This window comes from Podarcis liolepis (genome assembly GCF_965112155.1).
Source record: "Podarcis liolepis genome assembly, chromosome: 2".
Lineage (NCBI taxonomy): Eukaryota > Metazoa > Chordata > Lepidosauria > Squamata > Lacertidae > Podarcis > Podarcis liolepis.
Window position 1 is genome coordinate 30,334,430 of NC_139555.1, and position 18,450 is coordinate 30,352,879.

An 18,450-nucleotide genomic window follows, 5' to 3' on the forward strand; every position below is an offset into this window, starting at 1 on the left:
GTAACATTCTCGCTCATCAAAACCTCGGGACTACAAAATGTCTACATGGAGCACTACTGAATGAACTCCGCTTCTATTATTTCTCTGTGAGGAAAATATATAAATATGCATACACACCTACATATACAGGATGAGTCCTTTAAAAGAGGCCCCGTGGATACAGAGTGGCCTCTTTTAAAAGACTCCCCCCCTGTATAACCATTTATCACCAGTGCATGTATGGATTTTTGCTGCATATAAGCATGTTTGGAAGCCACAACTGGCCACGGCTTCATCATACATGAATGCACAACTAAACTCTTAACAATGATTCACATGTGCTTTCCATGTAATTTTTTTGCGATGGGCAAAATATCCCTCAAACACACCCCTGGTCCTAATAAGGAAAAGGAGGCTGGATTCCCCACTCTGAGCAGCTTCATGAAAGTGAAAAAGGGTGTCGTGTCGTGAGCTGACCTCAGAGACTGTTTTATTGGAATGTTTTCCTCTACACTACAGCACAAGGGTTCCTAGATAGATCTGGTGCTTCCAGGGGCCAATGTTCAACCTGAGCCTTTTGAAGCAGCCCACTGCCAGTTTGGCCTTGCAGCAAGCTCTGAGGGCAAATGCCCACTTCTGCACCATCCCCTTTAGCTTCCAAATCCAAGGCATCGACTTAAGGAAATGTAAACATCATTCTCATTTCATATGCTCTCTTGCAGCCTCCTAAATTTGCATTCGGGTTTAGATTGGGTTTCACTGTCCTAGGAAATGACAAGCTTTGAATGTGGATAGTTTGGTGGAAGGAATGAGGAATTTGTTTTCCATGGAGAACACAAATGTTATTGTACTGGAGGGCTTGCTCTCCCCCCAACTTACCAGGCGGCTAGATCTCCATTTCTCTCTGCCATTTCTAACTCATAAAGCTAAGAAGTCCCCAAGCACAGCAAAACCTGGGCTACCAGCCTTTGCCTGACCTGCTCTATAATGGCTGGTTTCAACAAGTAAAGCCATTCCTCTTGAGAAAGAGAGTCCCCCACTGCATCACATATAATTTGGCAGCTGAATTAACAACTTGGCTCCCAAGAAGAACCCACTGCATGCTTCAGGGAGCTTCCATAGATAAAACTACAGGCCCACAGAGCCTCCCAATGCAGAGTGACTGCGTCATAGCATATAGCTTATAAAGGGTGGGAGCAGCTGGGTTTTGTTTCCCCTTCTGGCATCCAAGGCAACAGTCAGGTAGAGTCAATGAGACAGGATGAGCGGGAGGGAAACCTATCTTCCCCCTGCATGCCTCCGAGCTCAGTAATGTCTAAGATTAAAAAAGCCAACACTGGTTGGTGATTCCTTGACAGTCACTGTGATCAGGTTAGCTGTCACGTCTGTGACGAAGACGTGCTCGATGAGGCTGCGAGTGGGCTTCCAGTCCTGGCTAGTCTGGACGGAGACAGACATGTTCTGGCCTGCTCCGGGGAAAGAAGAAGAATCTCTGTCTGAATCCGAGCTCGTCTCCTCTTCTCCGGTGCTCATCTCAGAGAGGGCAGAAGCCTTGTGGTTCTCTGCTGCGGGGCACCCCTCCTGGGCACACGGGGGCTTGCCGCTTTTCGTGGCCGCATCTCTCTCGCCCACAGCTGCTCGTTGTGCCGGCTTCTCGCTTTTGCGAGGGTCTGCGCCTGCCAACGCTGCCCCTGCGTTTGTGGCGTTTGAGCCGCTGCCAGGCCCGGCACTGCCCTTGCCCACCCCTGTGCTCACAGCCAGGCTGCCACCAGTGCCCTTGGCCACAGTCCCACAAGCATGGCGGGAAAGGTTGCCTGTGGAATTCATCCCATTTTTCACACTCTGCAGATTTAAAGCTTGGAGGTTGAGTTCCTGGTTGGAAGCTGGGTGGTTGTTGCCAGAGCCGGCGGGGGGCTTGTTGCCATTGTGCAAGTTCTGGGCGCCAGGACCGTACCCTGTTTTCTGCTCCCCCAACACGCTGCTGCTGCCAGGCCTCTTTGTCACCTTGGAGCCTTGCACGGTCAACTCCAGATCCCCGCCGGCTTTCTGGTTTTTCAGTTTTAAATCGAGCCCCAGGCCACTCTTGCAGGACATGGCCGACTTGAGCGTCAGCCTCCCCACGGCAGAGGCATCTGCTGAGTTCTGGTTCTGCGACATCCTGCTCATATAATGTACGATGGAGCTCTGCCAGCTGATGCCGCAGTTTGGGCTCCCAGGCGCGGTGCTTTTCACAATACTGGAGAGGTTGTCGGTGGAGGAAGCCCCGGAACAAAGCCCAGCAAATGCACCTTGGGCTTCCTTCATGTGGGATTTAAGCATGGCAATGCCAGAACTCTGAGCGTTGTGCTGCGGCTGCATCTTGCTCATTAGTTTGGGGGCTCCTCCCCCGCCTCCCATCTCCTTTTGGTTTGTTTTCAGCACCTTTGTCAGGTTGACAGTCCTCTTCGCTGCCTTCTGCTCCGGAGGAAGAGGCTTCCGCCCACGCTTCTTCCTAATAGGGTCCTTATTCTCAGGTTTGGCAACCAGGATCTGAGCTTTCTTTTGAGGCACTGGGTGGCTCTCTCTGCTCCGTTGACCTCTTTTGGTCTCAAGGTCACTTTCATCCTCTTCATCGGAGGAGGAAGATGAGGAGGAGCTTGAGGAAGAAGAGCTGCTGGATTTGCTCTTTGCAGGCACCTCCGGCTCCTTTAAAAACAAAGTAACACACACATGCAAAGAGTAGGAGCGACATTATGCTCTGCTTCTTCAGTACAGTGGTACCTCAGGTTAAGTACTTAATTCATTCTGGAGCAGTGTTTTTCAACCACTGTTCCGCGGCACACTAGTGTGCCGCGAGATGTTGCCTGGTGTGCCGTGGGAAAAATTGAAAGATTCAAAAGATTTTTTTTTTAAAAAAGTCAAATTTTTGCCCACTAGGCGGGCGCTGGACTGTGTCCATCCTATTTTCCATCTGTCCTGGGTGGGGATCAGATAGGATGGGATCGGATGAGAGCGGACAGGCGGTCCGCTCTCATCCGATTCCCCATAGAGAGCAGCGGGGCTCTGACATCTCCCTCTCCGCACACAGTGGTGGTGTGCCTCGTGATTTTTTTCATGAAACAAGTGTGCCTTTGCCCAAAAAAGGTTGAAAAACACTGTTCTGGAGGTCCGTTCTTAACCTGAAACTGTTCTTAACCTGAAGCACCACTTTAGCTAATGGGGCCTCCCGCTGCTGCCATGCGATTTCTGTTCTCATCCTGAAGCAAAGTTCTTAACCCGAGGTAATATTTCTGGGTTAGCAGAGTCTGTAACCTGAAGCGTCTGTAACCCGAGGTACCACTGTAATACTGTCAGTGAAGGCTTTTGAAGGACCGCTGTATGGAAAGTCCATCAAAGCAGAGAGATCTACTCTACTACAAAACACTTTAAAAACACTAGTAACTTCCTGTTATTACAAAAAGGCTTCTGGTTCTCTCTTGTGGCAGGCCGATACTTAAGACCATGCAGCCTTACATAAAACTTTTAAGTAAGATTCTAATAATAACAATATGCTACCTGGACAACTATTTAATTTTCAGAACTCAGAAAACTCTTTCCACTTTCCCTGGCTTCAAAAAGGAAATGTTTCTGGATACAGGCGTTATTTAGTTTCCTGATTGCCCCTGGAGAATAAAAACTGACTCCAGGTGACGGGCACACACAACCAGCTGTGGGATAAAGCCACAGATTGCACAAGACACACTTCCTAACAGAGGCACATGAAGTATGTCTTTATGCAAGCAAGCATGTGTCCCATCCCCACCCCAACAGTCTGCTGTACTAAACATCCATTTTTAGCTACCTCCCAGAAATCACCATTACTTACAACGTTCTTCCTGGGTCTGCCTCTAGGTCGTTTGCCCCTCTTCCGATTTTGCACCTCCTTCTCATGCTCCCTGAAAAGACAACAAAATGACAGTGTAGTTCTCAAAGTCTCTCTTCTCGCAGAAGATTCCATGGGTGAATAAAGACCACCGGTTTACCATTCTGAAAAATGTAGGAAAGTATGTCCGTTTTTCAAATAAATGCCAGCATTTGACAATGCAGATCACCCTGCCTGGTTCTACAGTATTCCATGGCTGGTGTTCTGCCATCCCCAGCTTATTGACCTGTTTCGTTGCTAAGCAGTAAAAGACATTTGCCCTACCCATCCCTCTGTACATTACTGCTATTTGCTACTTTTTCCTGGTTCTATGTGTGCGGAAGTAGATGATATATTTTGGTTTTGTTATCTCAAAAGTTTAATGGCACTGTTCCAAAGAGATCAAAAACGTATTTTTTCCTTCTCTCTGGAGTTGCTCTCTTAGGAAAAAATTCTGGTGTTTTACAAATTAGACTGATTCTTTTTAAGCCTTGAGATGGTCTATTGTACATGCAATTTAATATTATCCATTTGCATTCTGTATACATGAATTTTTAGTAGTTTATGATTTGTGCATTTGTGTACAACTCACACATGTAACAGGGACGCGGGTGGCACTGTGGGTTAAACCATAGAGCCTAGGATTTGCCGATCAGAAGGTCGGCGGTTCGAATCCCCGCAACGGGGTGAGCTTCCGTTGCTCTGTCCCTGCTCCTGCCAACCTAGCAGTTTGACAGCACACCAAAAAGTGCAAGTAGATAAATAGGTACCGCTCCGGCGGGAAGGTAAACGGCATTTCCGTGCGCTGCTCTGGTTCGCCAGAAACGACTTAGTCTTGCTGGCCACATGACCCGGAAGCTGTACGCCGGCTCCCTCGGCCAATAAAGTGAGATGAGCGCCACAACCCCAGAGTCGGCCACAATTGGACCTAATGGTCAGAGGTCCCTTTACCTTTTACACACATGTAAACAGGACTATGGTTTCAGAGATATTAGTTTTTCATTGAAGAAAAATACTTAAATGCCAAAGCAGAAGTATTTTTTAAAAATGCATTAAACCTGGATGTACTGTACTTCTTTTTTTTGTAGTACACAAGCAACACTAGAAATGGAAATCTGAACATGAAAACTGAAGGTGACAAAGCAGCAGGGAAAATAAGGTGTCCTTAAAAGAGATGACTCACACAAAATTCTATAGCTGGGGAAATATTTCCCCACTAATCACTAGCAACTGATTATTAATACCAATGACTATCCAACCAGAGGAAATGTGGGGAAGCATTGCTATAAGAACACAAGACAAGCCTGCTATTTTGTAAAGCTCTCCCACCCTGCATTCACATGAGAATGTGGTAGAACCTGATGATATACCATATATTTACATTAATACAGCTGAACCACCATGCAGTGGAAACTTTATGGGGCAAGTAATTTGTTTGTATTCAACTCACATCACGTATTATCTACTACATCAAGTGTATGTTATTTCATTTCACATATGTGGTCTTCATATATCCCCAAACATTTGGATTTGTGGTTCTATTCCACCAACAGAGCAACACAAGAGTTGTAATAAACAAAGATCAGAGATAAGCCACTACTATACTGATGGAATAGTCAACACATCCAATGTGTACCCAGACCAAGAGTGAATAAACACACACCTAGAAAACAATAAATAAAAAGCAGCAAGAAAAATGGCAAGTATGCCTAGAGTAGCCCTGGAAAAAACACCACAGCCCATGCAATCAGGGACTGTGCCAATGCCTACATGCTGCACACACAGAGAGGCAATGAACTCACAACAGGGACACTACCATCCTGAGTCACCACACACAAGAAAACACAAGGCAATGCAACTTTGCCCCCAAATCCACCAGCTTCAGTGGCTCAGTCTGTAGCACATGGCCGTAGGCTCCTCACAACCATTGTTTTGGAGCACAATAAACAAAGTGGAGGGAGGAGAACTTGCACAAGATCTTGGCATAGCTGCCATGGAACTTGCTAGGCAAAATGCACCTGCCCAGAGCAAGTCATTCTAACAACCCTACAGAGCAGTCCTCCTAAACCAGTTGCCCTCCAGATGTTCTGGACTACAAGTCCCATCAGCCTCATCTAGCAGGGCCGTCTGTCTGGGACATGGAAGTCCATCCACTTGTGGAGGGCACTAGGTTGAGGAAGGCTGCTACAAAGGAACAGCTGTGTGCAGCTTAGTCACTGCTGTTGGTCATGAGTTGGGCCTCCCTTCTGGCTTATGCGGAACAGGGTGTGGGGTAGACCCTGTGGTTGTGTGAAAACAGCTTGTAGGGAACGAGGGGAGATGCAGACGGAGAGAAACTAGCAATGGGTAGCATTTGCAGCACATAGTTCCTATTACTGGATGCACAGTAGTGAGTGGTGCCACCCAGATGCTCTTCCAATGCTCATGTGATCGGTGTGGGGAAGGGAGGTGAGAGACTGCATTGATGGAGTATATTACCTCCTTCCCCCAAACCAGTTGTTGTAGCGGAACACTGTGCACACAGTGGCTGTTTGCCATGCTTCCTGCAACCAGGCTGTGACCTTCCCTGCTCAAGATCAAAAAGGACTCAAGCACCTGGCCTGTGGTGGCAATGGTTGGAGTGGGGTGCCTGGGCTCTGACAACAGAGGGCATGCCTTCATTTTAAAAGGCGAGTGTCTTCCCCTTTGTGTAGGAGACACTTCTTCCTATTCTGGGAGTGGGGGGACAACAAGATAGTTCAGCCAAGACACAGCACGGCATTCACATCTAGCAAAGGGGCAGCAGGACAGAGAGATGGGAAACAGTTGTAGCAACTACACATTACAGCACATACTCCTGCTTCCTTTGTTTACCTGTGTGGGGTTTTCTGTCCAGGTACAAGCAGCCATGGGAGTGGAGTTGTGTGCTTGCGACCAGGTACTTGTTTGCTCTAGCCTGTGACACTCAATGGGCTCAACTTCCTGTGTGTGCTTGTGTGTTTTGTGACCAGGCTGCTCTGTGAAAAGTGCTCCATTTATGCAGAGTGCCCTTTCTCCACAGCTTCCCATTGCAAGAGTTGCCTCTTCTGAACAATGCCCGTGGAGCCAGAGAAGTTATATTCATCCTGTGTTGGATTTTTATTATCTGGGGGAGGTGCGCTGTGATTGGGTAGTAACATATACATCATACCCTATGGCTATTTTTATTTTATTTTATTCCCCATTTAAGTCAACAGAAGGAGAAATGATCTGCAACAGCTTTAACACTTGTGTAATGTCATTCTGCAAGTGGGGGTGTACCTATGGATGAAAGAGATATAGAATCTGTCCCCCATCCTATTTCGGCTGCTCCATCTGTTCCTTTTGCTGACAGAATGGCTGTGCTGTGCTGGGAGGTATAGAAAGGGCTTCTGACAAATCTTAAAGGCCCTTAGGCCAGTGTTAACTCTAGCACAGGATTGCACCCTCGGTGACCAATGCACTACTATTATTTCCTTTAGCTGCTTCATTTCAGTTTCCAGCAAGCACACACCCACACATTCTCCACCCCAAATTATATCTTCTGGTCACAAAAATTGTCCAAAGTGGGGAGAATCAGAGTACTTAGCTCAAGATTATTCCTTTCAACAGAGACCAGATACCCACAAGGAAGGTACAAGGAAGGCACACCACCAACACCCTTATGGTTGAAAGCACATTGTCCCTGAACACAAAGATTCAATTTCAAGTTATTTTACTGCTAGTACCCACCTTCTGTGAACCTACCTACTTTTTTTTTTAAAGCTATTCAGGGCAGAGACCATCACAAGGCAACATATTCTATGAAAGCCCTCCCCTTTCACAGTCGCAGCCTATCAGCTTCATGATTTTCATTTTAAGAACGAATCATCTTTGACATTCATTACTTCCGTGCTACTCATGACATTCAAACCTCTATCATGCCCTTATCTTAGTAATATTGATTCAGATGATTAAATGATGGGGGTGCATAGTCTTCAAGAGAATAGCTCAAATCTACAGATCATTTTAGTTAATACCCACCCTGCCTCTGTTACTTTCTCCAGTTGTGCATTGGGGGTGAAACAAGAACTCCTCTCATTTTTTCTAAATACAACCAGAGAGGCTCTATGGATACTACTTGCATGGGTAGGATGAACAGGTGAAAAAGAGAAACGGGCACCAGCACCTTGATCAGTTATGCTGAAAAAAGAAATTTCAGCAGGTGTTGCTGGAACAGGGTAGGGGACCAGGAGAGCTGCTTAGCCTCAAGCTACAGATATATATATATTTAAGGATGCATGTGAAACCACATGTGGAGCCACTACAGCTGCTGGGACTCAGCATATGTACTCCAAAAGCTGCTCAAGCTACCAAACAGAACTGCAAATATTTCTGTGGCTAAAGGTGGTTTGCAAGGTGGTTGGCTAGTCAAAACTGTTTGTTGTTACTACAGAGTGAAGGAGGGCAAATACTATGTTAGGTCCCCGACTCCCACCACCACAGACTAAGGCAGAAATCACCATGCAGCAGCTATTGGTGGTTTCACCTAGTGAATTTCCTCACCATTTGCCCCGATGGTTAAGACAGTCTGCCCAAATATAAAGACCTTGGACTTAAGCCTGTCCAAATGAATAAACAAAGTTTGCCTTCTGTTCTGTTACCCAATCACTCATGTATGGAGAATTCCTTCAGGAACTCTTTGCAGTCTGCTTTAGATTTGACTATTGTAACTTTTAGGCATTCTTAATTCTACAACTACAAACTGAAAACCCAAGAACAACACGGAACATCGCAAGTTGGAGACTTTTGAGCAAGGTAGCTGTAAGGGGGTTACAATATTTTCTTAACAGTAGAAATTGTTTCCAGTATTTTGTCAGACATCTTTTCTAATTTTAGGTTGGGATTAATTTAACTGTAATTATTATTAATTATTATTATTATTATTTGCTATCCTATAAAACAAACAGAAAAAGTGGCTACTATAAGGCATTTGGAAGGAGAGTGCCAGCAATTTGAGACTGCACTACTATTGCCAAATGCTAACCTATTTTGCTTCTCAAAGTTTCTCTTCTGTGAGTTTGGACATACAATGTGTCCCACTAGCAACAGACTGTAGCTGAAACATACAAATACTTTACAAGCCATCAAGTTTAAGGACTTTTTTTTGCATGGTGCTGCCCTCTCATGCTACTTACATATGGGTGTTGTTTACACAGCACAGCAAGTGGGAGAGAGACTTTCAGATGAAGCCTACAGTGTAGCCTAATACATGCAGTACAGAAGCAGGAAAAGCAAGCTACAGATTTAAGCCTTGTTTGCAAACATCCCTCCCACAACAAGACGTGACTTTTCGAGTCTACCGAGACCACTAAACACACCAAGGCATTAAAACACTTTATATTTAGGTACCAAGGAAAGGCTGTCTTGAGTACTGCAATTTAGGGGGAACAATGAATACACAATGGTCTACTCTGTATTCTGTTTCCATAATCCCAGCTGGGCAGTCTAGAGGAACCCTCCTTCCCTCCCTCCCTGCCTCTCAGTTTGTGGCTTACTCACTTCTTCTGAAAGGCCAGGAGCAGCCTGGGATCAAGAATATTCTCTTCGGGTTCCCAGCTGTTATGCCTGGAAAAGAGTAACCAGTCACAGTAAACACAACCTTCTTTTTATAAAACAAGTAGTTAACAACAGGCAAATGTCTACTGTTTTTTATTTTTGAACTTTTGAGATAAAGCATGCCCATTTTATCAAAGATACCACACCCTAGAGTCTAGAAGTACCGTTTCATTACAATAACCCTCAGAAATGCTACAGCCCTAGCCGTACACAACCATCACACTGGCAGATTTAAAACTGAACGTGGCTATGCTCTTAGAGTGAATTGAAAAAATAATTGATTGGGAAGCTGGGAATTTTTTTTTTAACTGTGGGTCATTAAGTGGGGTGAGAATTTAGCAGCACATGACAGGGTAGGTTCAATTTCCATAATGAAAAGGAGAGGAGAGCAGAAAAAGGAGTATTTGCTTGGCAAAGGGGAAACCTCAGGTGGATTATGAATAACTTGAGAACACACACACATGTATGTGCTAAGGGAGTAAAATGAGAAGTCAAGCAAGAAAAGGATGAAAGCAAACGGGGTGGGGTGGGGGGAAGCCTGGTTTGCAGGCGCAGCTGGCAGGAGGAGTAAACAGAGATGGTAGCCTCTTAGGTTGACAACCCCTCTCCCCAGTCTATGAGGTGGTGGGGGGAGGAGGGAGAACACACCACATGCATCAGTTGATATCTCAGGTTTCAGAAGAGAATCCATAGACAACATGGGAAGCAGTTGCAGCTTCTCTGCTGGAGCCTAGGGAATCCTAACAGCTCCCTCAGATCCTCTCCTCCGATTCCAACCCCCTGCCCCCCCAACTACAAAAAGGGGTAGTGAAGGCGACCCATGGCACCTGGCCGTGGTTTGATTTGGCAGAGTTAACATATAACGCAGGGAGAGAAGAAGTGAACAAAATCAAGGAGGTGCTGGAGTCAGAGAGAAGCTAAGGCACCAATTATGGGTAAACAAAAGAAAGTCCAGCAGGAGGAAACGATGCCCTCCCACTCACCTCCCCGATTCTGGGGTAGGAAAGCAGGAGCCTTGCAGGGGGAAAACAACAAAAAACTAAACTAACTTCCAAGCGTCTGGAAGCGCCGACCCGGGGGTGGTGTGGGGCAAGCGCCTCGGAGCCCCGTTTCTCCCTCTCGCTCTTTGAGCCCCCCTCCCCTCCCCGCCCCCAACTCAGGGGTCGCCTGGGCCCAGCATCTCCCCGCGCTCAAGCCCCGCCCCTGGACCCCCTTCAGCTCAACGGCTGGCTGGCGCTCAGCTGCTGCGTTCATTGTCCGGACTCACTTGGAAGACCAGCCTCTCCACTTCACCAAATACTCCAGCTTGCCCTGAGGAGGAGAGAAAGGAAGAAAAGAAGGCGCGGGTTAGAGCCAGAGGCGACGCTGAGGAGGAGGCTGCTGCTGCTGCTCCCCGCCGGCTTGCCCGCTCCCTCGCCCGCCCGCCCGCCCGCCTGCCCACCTTGCGGAGCCGCTTGCTGAGGATGCACTCGGCGGCGAAGACCTGCTCTCCCACGCTGCTCAGCTCCTCCATGGCGCCGGCTGGCTCGGCTCGGGCTGCCGCCTGCTTCTCCCCCTCCGCTGCTTTGCTAGTAGCGGAGCCAGCGTTGTGCCGAGTACAACAAGGCGAGGGGGGCCCCGGGAGCGCGCGCTGCTGCTTCTCCTCCTCCTCCTCCTTCTCCGCCGTCCTCCCTCGACTAGCAGGGCACGCGCGCGCTTCCCTCCGCCGCCAGCGCCTCACTGCCCGCTCGCCTTGGCTCCTTGGCGCACACAATGCAACGCGCGCGCAGCGGGCTCCGCCTCCCCACGCCCAGCTCAGGGGCTCCCCAAATTCCCAGCGAGCCAATGAGGAGCGGGGAAGGCGGGGCCTAAGCTGCTTCTGGCGGAGGGAAGGAGCCAAGCGGCCGGCGCTATTGTCTCACGCGGCGTTTTCCTATCCCTTCTCTGGGGATCGGACAGTTGGGTCGGAACGCGCGGGTGGCTGGTTCCTGGAATTTAATCCTTAGGAGGAAATAGGGCAAACGCTTCGGACAGATTTTCTTTCTTTTACTGCACCGTCCTCGGCGGACACGCTCAAGTCAGTCCCGAATAAGCACCGGCGGCGAGGACTTCCAGGGAACTTGGTCTGAAGTTGGCCTTCGTTTTGGACCGGCGCTGCTGCGAGCAGAGCTTTCCCAGCACCTCGTCGTCTTCCAAAGGGGGCCGGAGTGGGGAGGCCGGCGCGTGAATCCCGAGGGCACCACATGGATCGGTTTGTAGGGGCGCCCCGGAAAGGGTCCCCATCGTGACAGCCCCCTTCCTCTTTGCACAAGTCAGCCGGACCGTATCAAATTGGAAGGACAGCTGGCACCCGCCGACAAATCGTCACATAAATGGAGTTACAATGGTTTTATTAACTGATGCATTAATAAATTTGTAAATACAAAGCAGCCCCCTCCTACCATTTTCTTTTTTAAGAAAACCTTCCGCATTTGGATTGAATATTTGAAAAACAGAGGTGGACAAGGAGACCAAACTTTAGTTCGTTTGTATCCCATAAATGGCGTTGTGAGGTGCACTGCAATACTCAGAAGTAAGTCCCATTGAGTTCAGTTGGAGTTACCTCGGGGTAACTGCGCATAGGATTGCAGCTGAAGCAAGTGAGCTTTGAGGCAGAAATTAGACCTCATTCCTGTGAGCTTTTGGGGTGATCTTACAACATGTCTCTTAGGACATGTCATCCCCATTCTGCAGTATGGGAATAAAGATGCAGACTGTCCTTACAGGACTGTTGCAAAGATTATCAAGGTGATGTCAGTGAAGCTGTTGGAACATCCTAACAAGAAGCACTATACAAATGGGAATGGTGCTATGGTGTCAGGAGGACACTTGAAAGTAATGTGATATTTAGTCCCTTCGTTTTAACACTAAAGGAGCCCCCTCCTCTATATTCTGTCAGTCAGTTCATTGTGGTGTTTGCCTCATAAGTAAAGAGACATTTACACAACCCGTGTTTTAATAAGATTTATCCCCACAGTGCCTGGGGAAACCCAGCCAGATGGGCAGGGTATAAATAAAGTAAAAATAATAATTAAAAAAATTCCAAAACGTCACAGCTCTACAGAACAGATTTCCCTTCCACGAGGCACCATAGCCCTGTAGGGCCTTGATTTGAGATGTTGATTGCTTGGAAAGTAATGCTAGAAAAAGACAAAATTTCAGCCACAGGAGGGAGTAGAAATGGGAGGGAAGGTCCACAGGAAAGGAGGAACTAGGTTTTTTGTAAATAACGATATGCTGCATGACTGCAAAGAAAATATTCTCCCTGACAAGTGCCCTTTTTGAGCTTTTGGAGGAGCAGACCTCACATAATCTTTACCCTGTGCTTCGGGGGGGGGGGGGGGCAGGGAGAGAGCATCCCAGCCCAGAGAGGTGGCAAAGAACCTCATCCCTCTGAAGCTCAGAAAAAGAAAGGAAGGTTGGAGAGAGAAGAGGCCATGTCTCTGGATGAATTAAGCAGACAACTGCTTTGGGCAATGCATAATGAGCAACTTCAAAGGAAATATATATTTTGCCACCTCCTGAGAAGTGGGGTGGGGGTGGAAATCATGAGCAAGTACTTCAGTGGCCTGGTCCTGCCTTCCTGTTGCCCTCATTAAGTGAATTTTAGCTGGAGCTGAATTCACGGCAGGCAGATCTGACTATTACTATTAGACATGAGATTAAGTGGAACTCCCATGTGCGGAGACAATTTAACATTGGAGCTGAATGCTGGGAACAAAATAGCAGGAGAAGGCTGTTGCCCCGTAACGTGCCTTGCTTTGTAACTTCATAGAGGCATCTTGTTGGCATCTTGGGGTATTTGCCAAGTGAGCACAAGGGCAGGGCCTTCTCTGTGGTGGTGCTGCAGTTCTGCAACATCATCCCAATTATTTGTGCATTCCAGTTATTTATCTCTCTTCTTGCAAGTAGCTTTAACACCACCAACTTATTGTTACATGCATCCCAAGCCAGGGCCGTAGCTAAAGGGTGGCGGGGTGTGTGCTAGCTGAGGTCTCAGTCACGGGTGAAGCCTCTAGGGGGTGCCACTGAGGATCCCAGCTTGCGGGGGGGGGGGCAGAAAAAACGGGGGGAGGGGGCGAGGAGGAGACAATCCTCCTTGCCTTTTCTCCCTGTCTTTCTTTGGAACTGTGTGTGAAAGAGAACTCCCGGAGAAGGCTGCTCTCCAAGCAAAGTTGAAAAGTGGAAGTTTTGTTGCTTTCTTCTTTTGTTTCCCTAAGCGTCTCAGAGATCAATTAAAAGTGGTAAAGAGATGAGAACAGCACCTCCTGCCCATTTTGGATACGGAAGCACTTTGGAGTATTGCTTGCTTATGTGTTCTCTCTGTGTTTGTATTTGGACAACATGCATGTTTATACCATGTGAATACATAAAGAGATATAAAAACCACAGACTTGGATATATCATCCAAATCACACCCCGCCCCCGTCTTATAACTCTTTAAAATGTCATCAGGATCTTTCCCATCGGGCAGCTGGTGGTAGAATGGCGGCAGAGAGGATACTCCAGGTGCAACATGCTCCGGGGTCTTCCTTGCCTGCCTCCATCTCTCTACTGAGAACCTTCCCACAGAGGAGTTGATGTTAACCCCTGTTGGAGACTTGATTGCCTGAACTTTCTCATCCTAGATGAACCTGGCCTAATTTTTTTCCTCAGGGAAATATGAATAGTTCCACCTTTGAAAATTCTAAAGGAACAACTTTAAAGTATTTTCATTTCAGCCTGCTTTTAATTAATTATTTTTTGCTTTCATTAAATTCTAAGAGGGGCGTAACATAGTTTTAGGTGGATGATTATTAGGTTGGCTCAATAATAATATTATAATAATTTATTATTTATACCCCGCCCATCAGGCTGTGTTTCCCCAGCTGCTCTAGGCAGCTCCCAACAGAACACTAAAAACACGATAAAAGATCAAACATTAAAAACTTCCCTAAATAGGGCTGCTTTCAGATGTCTTCAAAAAGTCAGGTAGTTGTTTATTTCCTTGACATCTGATGGGAGGGTGTTCCACAGGGCTGGTGTCACTACCAAGAAGGCCCTCTGCCTGGTTCATTAGTATTGATCTATTTTACGAAATTTTGTCCACTTAAAGAGAGGACATGGTGCCCTAAAACCATGTATATAAAACCAGGCCATATGAACAAACACTCAAGGATGATGTAAATAAAGGATTGTAAAATAAAAGTTCGTGACTTGCAATTCAGATGAGTGGAAAAGAGGAAACTTTCAAACGCACGAGCTAAGATACTTTTCTTCTTCTTCTGCCAGTGCTGACTCTTAACAGGGCACATGCAAGAGAGGAGGATCCAGTTCACTATCATCATTTGTGCCTCTGAATAGCAGATTTGTCAATGGTACCAGTGTTAGGACATAATAAGGCAAGTGTTATTGGGGATTCAGCATTCCATGCTGAACATTGGCACCAGCTGCTCATGAATGTGATCAAACCTACAGTCTATTGACACATACATGGGCCCAATGTATAGGAGGCAGGCAGAGAGCAATTCAGCCCAATCCTATGCATGTTTACTCTGAGGTAAATTTAATAGAGCTAACCTCCAACTAAGTGCACATAGGGTTGCTGCCTTAATGATTGATGCCTTGAACACTGCCTCTTGATTAGTTATGTAAAGGTTTATACTACGCTTTGACTTTTCTGGAAAAAATAAGATGTAAAAAATGTCAGCATCAGGACAGTCTTTAGGGATGGGGGAAGGACAGCTTGCTTTTGTCTGAGCTTACCGCTTGCAAAGTTCTTTTAAAAATTAGTCCATGAAAGCTTATAATAAATTTGTTAGTCTTTAAGAAGCCACCAAACTCTTTGTTGTTCAGTAATGCAAACAGTGTAGTTCTAAGTGACTTAAGGCTTATACAAACTTAAACCAGAGCTTTTGGATTCCTAAAGCCAAAACAAAACAAAAACTCCAGAATCCTGAAAATTAGTTCTGTTGTATTGTATGTGTTTTAAAACACAAATGGCAAACATCACACAGTGGTGAGGAGGGCATGGGGGGGGGGGTTGGCAGGAATTTGAAGAAGCGAAGACTTTGGGGTTAGGAGAGACTGGCTAAAGTTGGAGTATGTGAGAGCATATTCAGTGGATGAATGGGGGTTTCTTGTTAAGATTTAAAAATGGTGCTATCTTACTATGAATGAATTGTTATTAAACTTTTTTATGCTTCTGCTGACAACATTTTCTTTTTAGCTGTAGTTGGCAATGCTCTTCCTTTGAAACGTCTCTGGGTGTCTTCAGTTGAACATATCAGAATAAACCGCTTTTATTTCCAAATAAGCACTGGTCTGTTTCTTCTTTTTTGTAAAGCATACTTGAATTGCCGAATTGATCAGTTTCTAATCGTACTCAGGGCCTTCAACGGTAACTCTTCCTTGCCCACTCCTTGTAATTAAAAACCCAAGCTGTGTCACTGGGTTATACATTATTGACACTCCTCCTTTCCACTCCCAGGAGTCTCTGGGGGAAAGTCACATGCTTCAGATGTACGGTGTGTATGGAACCCTAAATGCTACTAGTTACATGCATGCTGGACTCTTTCAACATTTCTAGAAAACCTGTAAAAAGTGCAGATTAATTCCTCCTTTTGGTAGGGGAAGGTGAGAATTCAGATGGGTCAACAGCACAGCAACAGCAAGTGGTCCCGATATATTAAAGGACAACATTCGTCTCTCAATCAGAAGGTAATACAGAGTCAAGTCAAGTCCTGAAAGACACCCAGATGTCAGCTGGACATTACAGCAAAGCTAATAAATCATGGATGCCAAAGGTGTGTGTCCTTCCCAATCTACTCCTGGATCCAGCACAGATTCAATTCCTGGAATAGCTAAACTAACTTCCTAGTGAAGTAATGACCCTCGTAAGTATGGGCCATTAAGGTAGCAAAGGAAGTGACTCTGTGCCAGATATCAATGGCTGGGGCCCCCTCCCTCAATTTGCTGGTAGTTTGAGAGACAAAAGGCCAACGTTGAGAGTTGTAGCTATGGGAGAAGCAAGGCCTCCTTGAGGTGCTAATGCTGTGAGGCCCTCCGTCGTAGGCTCAGGTTGTATATATGTGTTAATAACCATATAAGGACACCACAGTCTCTGTTGTTCCTAATTTGAGGAAACTGAACTCTGGGTAAGCACCTGGAATTCCTGGAGTCTTGCACTGCTTGGAGATTGGGGTGGCATGCAACACTACTTTATATTCTGGGAAATGTTTTGTCCATTCACAATAAGTTTAGCCGCCTCTCAATATGTGGTTGCCAAATTTGGCACAAGGGTTCCCGAGGTGGGAGTGGTAGTTTTCATCAATGTTGGGACGTTGGACGTAATTTTGACTCAAGAGTAGACCAGAATATAACTTTTGTGTGACTTTGCCTGGTTTTTGGCCTAGGTTCATCTGCCTCTTGAGATGTCACCACCAAACAGCGCAAGGGTTTCTGAGATGGGGGCAGTGGGCTTTGTCACCATTTGGACCATGAGGTGACATCTTGAATCAAAATGGCAGACTGAAATATCACTGTGGCATGACACTGTCAGTTTTTTGGTATAGGTCTGGCTGTCTCTCAAGGTATCATTGCAAAATTTGGCATGAGGATTGCCAAAGTAGTGGACTTCATTGCTGTTTTGATGCCAGCTGCCATTTTGAATTGAGATGGTGGATCAAAATGTGATTTTGGAGGATCCAACCTCACAATAACACTATCCATTTAAAAATCACAAGGTTTTTTGGTTTCCACAAATTCCTGGGCAAGTCCTTTCCTCCCCCACGTTAATTGAAATAGGTCATTGGAGGTTGCAATTTCCATCCAAGACAACTAAAGAGTAATAGTTGGCCTTGGTCCTAGAACAGATTTAAACATATTGCAAAATCCATACAGCACCCAGAATGGCACAAACGAGTGAGCAAGCTTTTGAATTCTCCAGAACTCTTCTTGAGAAATGTGGGGCAGAAGAGACAAACTGGTTTGCTGTTAAAGCCATGAAGTCTGCAAGAGATAGCAGACTTGATTAGGGTTTTCTAGATACTATGCAGGTTTCAGGTAACACCTAAGCTAGGGATGAATGAGGAAACAACATGGGCAATTCACCATTTTTCAAAACATAAATCCACCAGTTCTTTAGATCTATGTCCAGCCTTAAGAGAGAAACACGGGCTCTGCATGGAAGAGAACAGCAAGAAATAGATACACACCAATCTTAATGTTGGTGAAGCCACAGAGATGAATTTTTGGTGGGGTAGGACAAAGTTAACAGAAGCAAAATCAGGTAGTTTTATCTAGCTGTTGGAGAGGATGTATCCTCAGAATAAAGTCCCATAATTATTCTGATATGAAATGATTTCCCTCCAGTTTAGCGTTGTCCTCTTGAGCAGGTAAATTCAGTATTCTCCGAAGTCACAGAAAAAGCAAAGATAGCTTTTTTGACCCTTAAGGGAAAATCCCGAAATCCTTTGTAGGGCAATAGCTTTATTGGGTCAGACAAAATGCCAGGCAATATACCATATTTTTCACTCTATAAGATGCACCTAGTTTTTAGAGGAGGAAAACAAGAAAGCAACGCAAAGCCTCTTGAGCGAAGAGAGGCAGGAGCGCTCCCGCTGCACTCAAGAGGCTTTGCATGGCTATCCCTGAAGCCAGAAGAGCAAGAGGGATTGGTGCGCACCGATCCGCCTTGCTCTCCTAGCTTCAGCGATAGCTGCACAGCCTGCATTCGCTCCATAAGACGCACACACATTTCCCCTTACGTTTTAGGAGGGGAAAAGTGTGTCTTATAGAGCGAAAAATATGGTAGTGAGCAAGCATTTGAGTTCTTGCAGTCTGTTAGCCAAGACAGTTAGCCAGTCTGTTAGCTAAGGCAGTGGGGGCAGGGGACTTTCCCAGTCAAGGACTGCATTCCCTGGGGGTGGCTGCATTGGTAATCGGTAGGGGGTTGCATGCTAGTGGCAAGCGGAGCCACCCTTTTTCTCTCTTGCTTC

At 46.3% G+C, this 18,450-nt stretch overlaps 1 protein-coding gene and 1 long non-coding RNA gene across 2 annotated transcripts in view; both read right to left on the minus strand.

Annotated features, from left to right (window-relative positions):
• The window catches only part of LOC310700758, a 77,599-nt gene that overhangs the window by 5,021 nt on the left and 54,128 nt on the right, over positions 1 to 18,450 (minus strand). The gene's annotated exons all lie outside the window — the stretch shown is intronic.
• Positions 611 to 11,199, minus strand: CBX2 (chromobox 2). Its single transcript, XM_083490122.1, has 5 exons — positions 10,896 to 11,199; positions 10,722 to 10,765; positions 9,398 to 9,463; positions 3,824 to 3,893; positions 611 to 2,664 (listed from the first exon to the last, which is right to left on the minus strand). Exons 1-5 carry the CDS (start codon positions 10,965 to 10,967, stop codon positions 1,285 to 1,287), a joined length of 1,632 nt encoding a protein of 543 aa, XP_083346248.1. The 5' UTR covers positions 10,968 to 11,199; the 3' UTR covers positions 611 to 1,284.

What these genes read in the sequence shown, in the direction of transcription:
- CBX2 (XM_083490122.1), bottom strand. Translation starts at nt 10,967, where the DNA reads ATGGAGGAGCTGAGCAGCGTGGGAGAGCAGGTCTTCGCCGCCGAGTGC. An exon ending in TGGAGAGGCTGGTCTTCCAA is followed by an intron (nt 9,464 to 10,721) that starts GTGAGTCCGGAC and finishes ACTCTTTTCCAG; the next exon opens with GCATAACAGCTGGGAACCCG. An exon ending in GCAGACCCAGGAAGAACGTT is followed by an intron (nt 2,665 to 3,823) that starts GTAAGTAATGGT and finishes TTGTTTTTAAAG; the next exon opens with GAGCCGGAGGTGCCTGCAAA.